The sequence below is a fragment of the Malurus melanocephalus genome, unplaced genomic scaffold (genome assembly GCF_030028575.1).
Source record: "Malurus melanocephalus ecotype Western Australia unplaced genomic scaffold, MMel_1.1 scaffold_693, whole genome shotgun sequence".
Taxonomy (NCBI): domain Eukaryota; kingdom Metazoa; phylum Chordata; class Aves; order Passeriformes; family Maluridae; genus Malurus; species Malurus melanocephalus.
This window is the reverse complement of record NW_026623925.1, coordinates 182,384-196,317: the sequence shown is the minus strand read 5'-3', so window position 1 is coordinate 196,317 and position 13,934 is coordinate 182,384. Positions and strand designations below refer to the sequence as shown.

General features: G+C 41.3%; 1 protein-coding gene across 1 annotated transcript in view; it reads left to right on the top strand.

The window, feature by feature from the left end:
• Positions 1–13,903, top strand: part of RSBN1 (round spermatid basic protein 1) — a gene marked incomplete at its 5' end in the record, with an annotated part of 15,180 nt that extends 1,277 nt beyond the window's left edge. Inside the window, 5 exons of the mRNA XM_057384220.1 lie at positions 5,837–5,974; positions 6,387–6,529; positions 7,378–7,545; positions 8,467–8,575; positions 9,143–13,903. Coding sequence (XP_057240203.1) covers positions 5,837–5,974; positions 6,387–6,529; positions 7,378–7,545; positions 8,467–8,575; positions 9,143–9,604 — 1,020 coding nt within the window. The remainder of the gene's footprint in view (positions 1–5,836; positions 5,975–6,386; positions 6,530–7,377; positions 7,546–8,466; positions 8,576–9,142) is intronic.
• Between the last annotated feature and the right edge of the window lie 31 nt (positions 13,904–13,934).

Genomic DNA, 13,934 nt, shown 5'->3' with positions numbered 1-13,934 from the left:
TTTTTTGCAATGACATTATTTTTTGCAATGACATTACTTTTCATGTTTCAGTATGTCAATTCACAAGTTTTTTTTTTAAAGTCTTAATTCTCTCGCTAGCTGATGCTGTTTAAACTTTCTATCTTGAAGGTGGTTAGAATGTATTTTTAATTGCCTTGGAAAGAGGGTTTATTTACTCACTTGGTTTCCATAGTAGGCTAATACTAGTTWAAATTCTGAAACTGTATCTCCATGTAACTTAAATGGATGCAACAGTAAAAACTAAGATAAATCCAAGCTTCCAATATGAAAATCCCTTGGATTTTAGTCTTGTGATCAAACTTAAAAGTATCTATAAGCATACAAGAAGATTACAGTTTAGATAAATTTCTTTTTGAGGGAATAAAGCTTTTCTCTGTTTGTTCTGAGAATGGATTCAAACTGCTGATTACTCCTAAGGTCTTTACTGAAGACATTAATTACATTTACTRGTTCATCTGTTGGGAGGATAAATCTGAAACTCTATAGCAGAATGCACTTCAATACGATTGGAACACACCTTTTGCAACGGATTTTGGGGTGTTAGTGCTTGTGGATGGGCTGTTTGGATCTCTTCAGGGTTTACCAAATGCTTATAAGCAAGATTTGCATTGGAAAAGTAATTATTGCTTTACAGAAAGTTACTGCATGGTCACTGTGGAGTCTTTAAATAGCATTTAAATGAATAATTCTGACACTTGGGTATATGTTTGACAATGATTAGCTGGTGCAGTACTTATTTTAACCAGTTTCTCTTTCTTGATTTGAGCAATTCTTTGTGCTGGCAGAGCTGTGTTTGGGTGCAGAGTGCCCTAAAATCTCTGAGCATACAACCCACTGCTGTGGGCAAGAGGACTTCTGCACAGTGCACCCCTGTGTGCTGCAGGTGTGAAGTTTGTTGACAGATCGGGCTTTAAAGTCTTCTGTATTAGCAATTTCTGTGTGTTCTTTAGTGTCGTGATTGCATTCTGGTTTGAGTACATGTGATCACCCCTGAAATAGCTAAACAGAGCCTCTGGGATATTTAACAATTGCATTTTTTCTTGGTGAATGTCCTGTGAACATGAATACTGGCACTATAAATACACGTGAGGAATGTATGGTAATAAATAAGAGGCTTTGCTGGGTTATAGTCTGCTGATACTTCAATTAATTCTATTTTAAGTACTGTCTAAACTTGATTAAGATTGAGTCATGACATAAGGTTCAGTTGGTCTAAACCACTTCTCTAAACCCAGCTCCAGCATGACCTGGTTAATCCTCTCTGGCTGAAGTGTGTTGGTGCAGTTTTCACTGAGCAAACAGAGCAGTGGAGCTGTCACAGGCAGCTGAAGCAGGGCTCTTCAGAGAATACAGATGATGGAAAAGCTGAAATACTGAAACTGGTTAAGCAAGCTGGCTTATCTCAAAATGGTGAAGGCTGCAATGCCCTGTTTGAGGGCCTGGGGAGGATTTGCCTGGGTGTTGTGATGCTGTTTGAGGGCCCAGGGAGGATGAGCCTGGCTGTTGTGATGCTGTTTGAGGGCCCAGGGAGGATGAGCCTGGCTGTTGTGATGCTGTTTGAGGGCCYRGGGAGGATKWGCCTGGCTGTTGTGATGCTGTTTGAGGGCCYRGGGAGGATGAGCCTGGCTGTTGTGATGCTGTTCCTCAGCAGCTCTGGGGAGGGATGAACAGATTGGCCAAGCTTCACTTTTGACCCTTCTGCATGAGAGTTGTACAGTACAGAAGCACTTCATGTGCTTTTGCAGATTAATCATGTTACACTATTGTGTGCTGTAACACAGATTATTTATAATTGAAGATACTCARTGAAGTCACCTGCATTCTGGGTTCCTTCCCTGTGTATGAGTTTGTTTGCTGCACTGACCTGTGCCAAGGGGATTTGGAGCATTAGAGAGTCTTGAGTCCTGAAGATTCGGTGTTAAGGAGTCAAAACTTGATCTGTAAACTGCAAGTTAATGTGACTTTTGGCTTGCACAACATTCAGCTGTTTTGTGTTTTTGGAGAAACTGAATTTAAGGACTTCAATCTGAAAGACTTGGTAGAAGCCTAGTGATRATTAACTGCCTTGCAAGATGCATTCCTTTGTTCTCAGGACAGTGAGTTTACAGCAAAGCACTCCAATGTGTATTTGTTACATAAATGTTTTGTTTCAGGATCTTAAAATAATTAAGCTTCAGTGTCTTCTGGATTTTTTTGYTTGCATTGGCTCTCAGTAGTTCTGATACTTCAGTGCTGGACCTCAGCTTTAGGTTGGAGCTGTTCACTTGGTCTGAGAGCTTTCAAGACTCAAATCAGTGAGCAGTAATTTGTAAGCTTTCCTTACATAAGGGCACACTTCAATTTGGAAGCTCTTAGCAGTGCAGCTAGAATGAATTCTTATTTTCTTTATCAGTTGTTTCGGTACAACTGCTTTTAGTTCCACTCAGTGAATGAGAATATATTTAGAGTTGAAAAAACACTTCTGCTTTTTTCCCCAACTGATCAACYGCCTGATGAATTCTCTCTCTGGTCCAAAGAACAGTTAGACTGTCACAGAGGCTGTGTGGGGGTTCTGGGAAGAGGCCAGGAAAGAGAATTGGGGAAGTAGGTTTTGCATAAGCTGCTGTTCCTTCTGGGAAAGAAGGTGGGAGAAGCAGCCAACAGGTGATAAGTGGGTAAGTTTTCCTACTCCTGCAGTCAGAACAGGTTACTCTATCCCTGACAACTTTAGTTAATGAACCACATCACACTTTGGTTGTCTGCCCCACGTGAACTTCTCTGATTCTGGAAGGGCAATTTCTTTTTTTAGCAGTAGCTCCCAAAGTATGAAATGGAGAAATTGTGCATCTGTACTGCAAGTTTCATTTGGTTTGTCACTAAAGCCATATAAACAATGCCCAATGGTCCTGCAGTATGTCAGGCTTTAGTCAAACATGTMACCCTTGCTGTGCTGGCATGTCACTGCCTTGTCCTTCAGTAGTAACCAGCCTTGTGCTCTTGCTTTCTTCCTTGAAGCCAAGTGTTTGTGTGGTTGGTTTTATAGCTGACTTGGCATGCTGAAATATTGTTGCTGTCAACTGATTCATGCTTTTCTTGCAACTGGAGAGAAACTTCTGAGACTTAACCTCATTTGTCTCCAGCTGATGCCTCATCTSTGTGTCCTCTTCTCACCCTGTGCTKCTCACTTAACCCTTGGTGAGGCTGGGGCCCTCAGGAACATGCAAATAAACACCAGCTCCGTGCCTCTGACAGGAAACACTGTTCTGTCTGCTTCTCTTCTCACCCAAGTGTGGGAAACACTGATAGGCACATCATGCAGCTGAGAGAAAATGTCTCTATGAGCACTCGAGAGCTAATTTTAAACATGCCCATAATTGTCTGTCATTGTGGGGTGTGTGGAGCCCGGGAGTGATGGCTGTGTGGCATTTGAAAGGGCACAGACTGCCTGAGTGGTCTTACTGGCTCTGTTGTCCTTTTGCAGCAATACAAACAGTGGCAGGTACTGCTCGTCATCCACTGCTGGTTTTAAAGAAGCACAAGGAACAAATTATAGCAAGGGAGGTGCTGTGGTAATAAGTTACTGACTTCTGGCAGCCGTGTAAACTGGAGTGACCCCGGCTAAATTCCTAAACAAGAGTTGAACTTTAAGCAAAAATAAAAAAACAGTGAGAGAAGTCCAAGTGGACCTGACAAAATGACTTCAGCTATTTCATCATCTCAGCTTTCTTCCTTGGAAAGGAGGGGTGCATGCAGGTGGCTGTGGAGTGAATAGAGCTGGGAAGAGGGAATATGGAGCTCTTGGTGAATGAAAGGCCAGAGCAGTTTGCATAAAGGTGTAGYAGGCAGGTTACTTACTCATGGGACACTAAACCACCCAGTTGTAAAAGAAGAGCAAGGTGCCTGTTCATTTGGATGTTCATTACATCATATTCTTGAGACCACTGGCCTGACCAGTGATKTTGCTGTTTGCTGATCCAAATCAATTAAGAATTAGAGAGAAGCTGTGAAGAATTTTTTATGGTGTATATTAAACTAGTAGACCTCTCTGACTAAGGTGCTTGAGATGAATGCTACAGCCGGCTGGGGATTGCCATGAGTTGGTGTATGTTTTCAGTGTAAACATGTCCTAGGTTTAATTCTCAAGTGTGTATATTCCTTTCCTTTCCATCAAAAACTAGCAAAGCATTGAAATCCAATATTTCCCTTAAGCATTTCTACTGTTTCCATTRTAACTCCTGAGTTCTTGTCTATTTTTTCATTGTTCCAGCGCATTAGAAAAACCCAAAGTTAAAGCTTCTCATTTTTCATTTCCTTTGAAAACATTACAAGGAAAAAACTGCATATGGAATTATAATTAATTTTAACTCATGACAAACACCTGTAAAATACTAGTGACTCTCACCAGGTGGTTTCAATAGCACAGAACTCATCTGGAAGTGGTCTGTCTGCACTTACATAAATAGTGCCAGGCAGTTAAACTTCACTGGATAAGGACCAGAGCACTTCAGTTCTTAGTTTTTCTTTAGGTGCACAGAACTAAAATATTGTTGTGGTGTTCCAGTGCTCCTACTCTGAACTAAAYAGAGTGAGCTAAACTCCTATAATTAAGAAGTGAAATATCTATGGCTGCTGCTAGAGAATAAAATTGTAGCAGTAAYTCTATTCTTCCTTTATTAGTCTCTCCTAATTTACCTTTAACAACCTCATGAATAGTTTAATGACATCTGGTTTATTGACTGAACATGCAAAACTGAAACTAAACTTAACACTAAGCTGCTGCATCCATGTATCTGTAAGTGGAGTTACAAAAGTCATCAATCTTTGTGAACATGGCTGTTAAATTGCAAATTTACCAGAAATTGTGCTGTCCCACCACTCAGCCRTGAAGAACAGCTGTAGTTTTTCACCCCTAGAACACAGACTGAAGGGTGATGTAAGGCTGAGGTTCAGACACAACTGAGTGTGCAAAACAGACTAATTATGTCAGAACTTGTGCTCTATAACATTAATTAGCTGTGGTGTCTACACAGAATGTCCTCTCTGGCCATATGGCACATTACAGCTTCAGTCCATAGGATGAGGCTCCAGAACACTGGAGTCTTGCCAGTGCCTCTCCTCTGGGAACAGGAAATTGGCAAGAAAAGTTTCCAGATGACCCAGGAAAGTGGGACAGTCTGTGTTCTAGAYGGTGTCCATGAGCTGTGAGATGAAAGTGTTTCTGGCCCCAGCACTGACAGCAGGTTCTACTGCAAATGGTTGTCCTAAAATTCTTGTCCGTGAGCACTGGGTTTCCAGCTAAACCTCTCATTTCCTCTGGTTTCTGTCCAATTTTCTGTGTATACTATAACGACATCACCAGAACCACTGTGTGAAGGACACTGGGGTTTTTCACTACAGTCCCAGGAGAAGAACCTCAGGGCCATGACTGAAATGAGGAATGAGCATATTCTGGGAGCATCCGGTTTGAAACATAGAAGTGACAGTCAACTGCACAAACTAGTGGAGAGTTGAAGCTTGCTGGTGAAAGACTGAGTCACAATGAAACCTTGTGTGGTTGTTTTCTCAAGTCAGCCTAGAAGTGTTGAATTGTTCCTGCATTAGTCAAATATTCACTTGCTGTTGTTCAAACTTCAGAAGGATTTCCTGTCAGGAGTACAAGCAGGAGTCRTTTCTCTTCTGCTCTAAACCATCCCTGTGCAAATTCCCAAAGGCACATCTACTGAAGCAGATGTGGATGAGGCCAAAATTCATCCCTGCTGTGTTAGGTTAGTGGGTTTTAATCTCCAATAAAAGAACTAAAGCCGTGGTGGTGTTGTCTCCCTTCTCTGGCCCTCAGGTCAATCGGACGTACTGCTGTGGCACCTACAGAGCGGGACCCATGCGCCAGATCAGCCTGGTTGGAGCAGTGGATGAAGAAGTTGGGGACTACTTCCCAGAATTCCTAGATATGTTGGAAGAATCTCCATTTCTTAGAGTAAGCAGTAACTTGCGGTGTGTTCAGAGCACTACAGATACTTAAGTAATTGTTGGGTTTACAAGTAATTAGAAACCATAAAGTATTTTCTTTATTGATGTGATTATTTGGGCTACTGAGGTTTGTTCTTTCCTGTGTCCAACTGAAAGGCATGGAATTAGGTGGCTAATTAAAAAGAATCAAGTTTATTATGTATTCATGCGCTACGTGCAGCYCTACTTCCCTAAAATCCAAGTTTGATAAAATTAGCTTGGAATATCTTTTATCTCTCARACTTACTTAGTTTCTATGCAATTCTTTTGACAGAAGATTTGAACAAGTTTTACCAAAGGCATCATTTAATTTTTCTATCTCACCCAGTGTTTTGTGTTATGTGTGTTTTGTGGGTTGTTTTGTTCCTGTTTTCTTTTAGATGACTTTGCCCTGGGGAACTCTTTCCAGTCTCAGACTGCAGTGCAGGTCCCAGAGTGATGACGGGCCCATCATGTGGGTGAGGCCGGGAGAGCAGATGATCCCCACAGCTGATATGCCAAAATCACCCTTCAAACGGCGCCGGTAAGGTTTGGGTTTCCTTTTATACTCAGGRTAAAACATTGCAGTTAAGTCTGTGTCAGATTTGAGAACAAAAGCAAAGTACTTGACGTGTAACTGGCTCTTCAGAGGACTAATTCAGATTTAGGTTTCACTTTCATTTCTATTTCAAATTGGCTTAGCTGATAAAGCAAGTCTTACCTGTGATGGTTATTTTATTTCACTACTTCTCACAGTATCTTTCAGTACTTCTCACATATCCTAGATCAGTGCTTTAAGATTAGAACTTCTTTTTATTATCCTTCAGGWGACTTAATTAATCTCATTTCTGTGGCAAGAACCAATTTGGTGGTGAGGGCAGGTGAAATGCTGTAAAACAGCAGAGATCCTTGGACTGCTCGTGCTGCATTCTAATGTCAGTGCTAAAGCACTTGTAACAATGCCTGCCTGCTTAGGATTTGTTACTTGCTATCTTTCTCTGAAAGAGTCCTCTAGAACAAATTTTAAGAGATTTGGAAGCATATTCTAATTGTCGTTTCAAGAAGAATTTTTGAATGTAGTTCCAAATAACTGAAGCTCAAGTTCTGTAAGATAGCTGCATTTTACATACTGATACATTCTTSTAGGAGGTCTTTCAGGACAAGTGAACAGAAAAATAATGTGATTTGTTTTGTAAAGTTTGATCTCAGAACCTGAATTACATTTGGCTGGTTTTGTTTCAATATTTCACCGAATAAACACCTAAGAARAAATCAGAGGGAAGTGCTTCATTCCTTTGAATCCTGCAGCACACAGCATTTTAAGATTATTTCAATACAAATATTTCCAAGGAGTCTGGGACATTTCTAGTGTGTGTTTTTATCCCACTGTAGGTCCATGAATGAGATCAAGAACCTGCAGTACCTACCTCGGACCAGCGAGCCCCGCGAGGTCCTGTTTGAGGACAGAACCAGAGCTCACGCTGACCACGTGGGGCAGGGCTTTGACTGGCAGAGCACAGCTGCTGTCGGGGTACTCAAGGCTGTGCAGTTTGGGGAATGGTAAGTGCTGCTGGAATACTCTTCTTTAAAAAAAAAAACAAAAAAACAAAAAACCAAAAAACAATTTCTTGGAAATTTGTTTTCTTGGAAAACAAACCTAATGAGAAATGGTTTAAACCCTGTACTGAGACAAAAGCTGCCCAGAGCTGGAAACCACAAGCCATATACCTCCCACTTATACATCCCATTTTTCCTCTTGGTGCAATAAAAAAATTGTAACAGCAGCTTGCAGAATATTTTGATGAAAAACAAAAGCCTGGACCATCATCCCTGATTATTCTTTTCCTGAGCAGGTATATTAATTCTAGCTTTTGTAACAGKAGTCTAAGAGCTCAATGTAATTAATTTCACAGCTGCATTGCTTTCTCAGGTCATGTACCCAGGATATTGCTGTTGACCTTACAGAGAAACTAGATTTGCATCATTGTAATAGCTAGAAATTACAGTAGAAATTGGATGACATCATTAGCAATATCATTAGAATAAAAGTTGCCAGGGTTTCCTTCACTCTGGTTCACAGCTGTTGAATAAAATCCTCACTGACTACTTCAGCTTCAGAGTTACTTTGTAATTTTACATTTCCCCCTTAATGCTGAWTTTTTCTGTCCCTTATTGGAATAGAAGAATTGAGGCAAATTGTGGTTCCTGGAACAGAGATAACTTTGASAGTGGCAGTTTGAACCTAGTTCTCWGGCATTTCAGTATATTGTTCATGAAAACATCACTTCTGTTATGCTGAAAGAATAAATCTATGGATTATAACTGTTTTTCAAAAAAATACTCTATTGAGAAGTATTGAGACTTTGTGCACAGTGTAACAATGAAGCAGGTCATTGGYTAAATGAAGCTTTCTGCTGGGAAGAGCTGTAACTCTGTAGCTCAAATACTTMAAAAATTCCTGGAATTCTCTTTTTTTTCTAGGAGTGACCAGCCTCGTATAACCAAAGATGTGGTTTGTTTTCATGCTGAAGACTTCACTGATGTTGTGCAGAGACTTCAGCTGGACCTGCATGAACCTCCAGTGTCCCAGGTATCAAATCTTCCCTCGTGACAGCTCATTCCTGGTGTTTTGGGAGTAGTTTCTGACAGATCCCGGGTTCTCCCTATAGTCAGCCCTTTTGTATCCCCAGTGGCCTTCAGTTTTCAACTCTCTGGGGCAATTTCCTTGTGTTTCAGGATAAAATAGTTCAGTTGGAAGGGACCTTTTTCTTTTCCTTTCTCCCATGCTGAGRTTCATGCTGTGAGTCACAGGATGTGCTAAAGAAACAGTCTGTTGATTAAGAAGTTGTGCGTGCCTGTTCCTGCTATTTCTAATATCTGATGTGGAGRCATTTAACTCAGTCCTGTCAGCCCAAATAATGTAGGCCATGTCACACCTGCTGGTTTTAACTATGACTGTAGGATCCTCTTCATTCTCCTCTCCCAAGATGTGCACATCAGAAAAATTTTATTTTGAAATCCCAATTCTCATTTCGATTTGAGGTTTTACCCATGAAATGGAAACATTCTGATTTGGACATGAATTAACTTGAAAATAGGAGGATGCTGAATTGTTTGAAGAGTCTACCACTAACTTTCCCATCTCTCCTTCTCCCAGTGTGTTCAATGGGTGGACGAAGCCAAACTAAACCAAATGAGACGGGAAGGCATTCGCTATGCTAGGATTCAGTTGTGTGACAATGACATCTACTTCATCCCTAGAAATGTCATTCATCAGTTCAAAACAGTGTCAGCAGTCTGCAGCTTAGCCTGGCACATCAGACTCAAACARTATCACCCTGTGGGGGAGACTTCTCCAAAAGCAGAAAGCAATTCAAGCCTGAACAGTRATGTTCCTGGAAACACAGAGGCAGAAGGTGAACCCCAAGGTGTGAGTGTAAAAATAGAGTCTGAAGAACCAGGTATGGAGATTCAGCTTACCCCAGGGGTGCTCTCCTCCTCTGTTTCTTCAATATCAGGACTTGTGCAACCAGATCAGGTGGCCCAGCCCCTYCCAGGTTTTAAAATAGAGTCTGATCAGCAACACAATCCACAGGATCATGCAGGCTCTTCTGTGTGATATGTATATAATCAAACATTTTTTTAACAACTTTTTAAAATTTTGATGTGAAGTTATAGTTTTATAACTGGCTTATGTTTTATTGGAGAAATCTTGCCTATAATTCTATAAAGAAAGGTGACATTCCAAAATGTCAAGCATATCTTTTTTACACAGATTATGCAAAATTCAAGTTGTATTTTAACCCCTTAGTACAACCTGTAACAGTGGTCTACCACTTCTTTCTGTTTAAGTAAAGAGATGTTGAATATCTTCTCAAAGTCAGATTGAAATTCCTCCAGGAACATGAAATGATTGAACTCCATTGGTCAGTGTTATTTCCCTACTTTTACTTTTTCTCTAATCTTCACCAGAAAGTGATGCTTTTGTAGAAGACTTGCAAAGTGACTTCCCCATCTCATTTTAATTGCTTAAGAAAAGAAAAAAAAAATAGAGAAAGCACAGCACTTTTGATGATTTGTGGAATTTTTGGTATGTCTGTTCTTGACATGTTGGTTTATATACAAGCTATAGAAATTGATGTTTCTTACAATTCCTACAAGGGTGACCTGTAAAAAGAACTGAAGCAAGTGTCTGATTCCTGTTGAAATGCAATGACTTACTGACCTAACACTTCTCATAGCACTGCTTATATTGTTTGGTGTGAGGGTTCTTGCTTCCAAAATGCATCTTCCCTGAACGTGATAAATGCTAGTGTCAAAATTAGAGAACCTCTTGGTAGTCTTGTGGAGGAAACTGCTATCTTTGAGCACTTTAAGGCTTTAAAATACTTAACCAACTTGGCAGCTTGTTTTGATCGGGTCGTAATGTGTCCAATGGATCCACACTTTCCCTTGTACTGATGCACTTAATATATTAAGCATTGAGCTGATACCTGACTTCCTAGAATAAGGACAGCCTTACTGTGTAAGTTCTGTATTAGTATTTCACAATAAAAAGTATTTTGGCATTGGACTGCTTTTTCCATGTGTAGCTCCTGGGTGCCCAGTTACTGTGGAAAAATCAGCAGCACGTGCTCAATGTGTAGAGTGTCAGCTATCAACAGTTTTTAAACAATCTTTCAATATTTCTGGATGTTAACGTGTAATCTGTATTTGACTTTCACTCACCCCATTTATTACTGCCCTTTCCAGTCATCAAAAGGAAAAGTCCCTTTTCCCTGTCCCTCTCCCCTCCCCACATTTAGAGTACAAGTTGGGGTTTGGTGCAACTTAAGCTGTCTCCAGATAACTTTATTTGTTCTAATCCTCACTGGGGTAGGAAAGATTTGAAACACTATGTTAGACTAGACAAAAGCAAAGATGCTGTGTTAGTTCTGGATGCATCTTTTTAATATCAATTATTACTCTTCTCTTTATAAGGGTCTCTAAAATATGTTACTCTATTATAAATCTTACTTTGTGCAATATTGTTTGTGTAGGCTTTTATATACATATTAGCACCTCAGTGTAGAGGTCACTATTTTAAACTGATAGAGAAATAATCCTCAGAAGATACTGCAGTGATTAGTTAGAACCTGTATTACTCCTTATGTGTATGTATGTATTGTCTTCGGTACAAAAATGAGGACTAGGAAATATTTCAATTTAAAACTAATTTACAGATTGAAGTGGTAGTGACTCGTTTAGTAATCTGTGTAAATAAGGTGTTAGAATGGAAAGCTTTTATGATGAGAAGTAATGTGATTCATGCAGGGGTGTAATTTAATCTTAGCAGAAATTCTAGATGACTCAGCGCGGCTCAGAATCGAGCCGTCAGTTCTCTGGTGGGTTTTTTCCACTTTTTATGTTGAGAGGAATTTCATAGCTTTAAGGGTTGTGCAAAGTAAAATTCCTCACAGGCAATAGTGGTTTCAGTTCATCCTTCACATTCAAAGATTTCCCAGGGGTGTTCTTTCCTTTTGACCAAGTCTGCGAGTCTTCCAAGTGCCCGTTCCACGCCTCTCCCGTGCTGCTCCCCGGCCCTGGCAGTGCAGGGCCATCCCCGAGGTGCCCTTCCCTGGCAGCCAGCACTGATCACTCAGGAACTGACACACTGCAGAGACCACAGTGAGCCTGCAAACTCAACTTCAAAGGCAGAATAACCAGAGTAAGAGCCCCCATGCACCAACCTGTCTGTTTGTTGGGGAAAGTGGAATGGCATGAAGAGGGAATCCATTTGGAAGTCCTCTGTAAATTCTAATAGCATGTTTTGAAAAGGATGTAGGAAGACTAGAGTGGCTTGTGCTACTTTCCAAGCTGTAGTTTTAGTGAAATCTGTGACAACAGCCTGAAATACCTGGAAAATGCTCTGACTTCCTCTGTGATGGGGGGACATGACCAATAGCAGCATGCTCTCTAAGGTCTGCTCAGTTACTAATTTAAAACCTAATGTCAGATTTAAATGCACATAAATAAAACTATCTTTGAATGACCTGAATGTTGCTAATGCTATTCTAGTTTGAAAAAYTGAGGGAGAGAGGAACAAGCTGTTTGAGAATCTCTTACTAAATCCATGCCCAGCTTTGCTGTGCTTTCTTTAACCAAACTGGCAGACTTTCAAATTCCACCTCAACTCTGGATGTAAAGTGTGAGAGGGATTGCTTGGAAAGCTGCTCACTGTCCAGGCATKGCTTCAATTGCCCAGAACAAAGCCTTGTTGGGAAGATAAAATGTTTTCCAGACCAAGATGTGTAGAACTCTGATTTTTATGAGTTAGAGCTGTTTGGAGAGGAAGTAACGAATTCAAGCCACTTAGTGTTTGAGCAGCACAAATCAAGTAAATATTTCTGAATATCTCATGTTAAATAGCTGCTGTTTGAATTTCTCTTAAGATTCCACAAAGTGGCCTCCTTAATGAGCCAATCAAACTTTGGCACATTTGATGGCTCATTCTAAGGCTGAGAAAGTTGTGGATGAAGTGTGGAGACTTCACAGCATCTTCCAGGATCAGAAGGGGTTACAGAGAAGCTGGAGTGGGGCYRTTCATCAGGAACTRGAGTGACAGGACAAGGGAGAATGGGTWYAAATCAAAAGAGRGGAAATTTAGATTAGAGATTAGGAAGAAATCAGATAGGTGGTGAGGATCTGGTTGCCCAGGAGGTTGTGGATGCCCCAACCCTGGAAGTGTTCAAAGCCAGGTTGAGCAACCTGGCCCAGTGGGAGGTGYCCCTGCAYGTGGCAGGGAGTYGGGACTGGATGATTTTTAAGGTCCAATTCAACACCTTAATATTGTTATTCTCAGTGGAAAGCAGCTAGATACAGAACAGTTCCTAAATATGAGCATGCTGGTCAGTTACTGCAAATCCTCAATTCTCMGTTTATGAGGATCTGCTCTGTAATAGGTGGCAGGTAGAAAATCCTCCTGCCTTATGCTGGGGGCAGCTGTCACTAAGTGCTCTGTCCACAGAGAGTTCAACAGTGAAGCACAGAACTGAGGCTAAGGCTCTACTTTAAATCAAGTGCTGGTGACTGAAACATTCCAGGGATAAAGGCAAATGGTTCAGCTGTGCTAGAAACAGATGAGCAAATGCAGTTTAATGCTGAATTACCGGTAGGCTTTGGCTTCCTCTCTCCTCTAGACAAAATCCAGGTTGCTTAGTGCAGGTACCTGCCACGTYCTCTTCCAGGAAGGGGGGACACCCACGAGGTGTTCCCAGGGGATTGATCAGAAACTCTTTTCATAGGTGTAGCACAGGGGCTCTGCTGTGCTCTGCCAGGYTTCCTGCGTGTTACAGTTCAGTTCCCCTGCAAAAGGCAAATGGTCAGAGCTTTCCCGAAGTCCTTCATCACCCGATTTGAGGTGCGGATCCCGAGGAGTGCTGAGCCTTGGCAGCCCTRTGGGTGGGAGGAGTGAGGAAGGGATTGTTTCCTCTCCCCCAGAGCTTGTTCTGTACCTTCCTGTGGGGTCTGAGCAGTGTCCAGGGCACCCCGAGCATTCAGACAAACACCCACTTTCTCCTGATTTCTCTGTACAACATGTAAAGATACCGACTCCTGTATTGCTGTTTCGTGGTTTAATTTGATTTGATTGGCAGCTACGATTATTTTTCTGTGGTTTTAATTTATCTAAGGTCTCTGCCTCCAGAGGACGTGTACAATTGCCTGGACGACTGTTTGCTTTGTGCGGCCTTAGTGTATTTATTGACATTCGCGCGTGTGCGGGGGCGGCCCCGCGCTCCCCCGCGCTGTCGGTAGCTGACTGTACACCAGTGTCAAACTGTTAAGCTATTTCTTTGTAAAATAGTCCTGCGGAATGCATAGAATTTTTTTCCTGTAAAGTATTTTTTTAATAAACAAAAGTCTGATTTTGTCCTTTACCCGCCTGGCCGCTTCTTTCCTCTGTGGGCTGA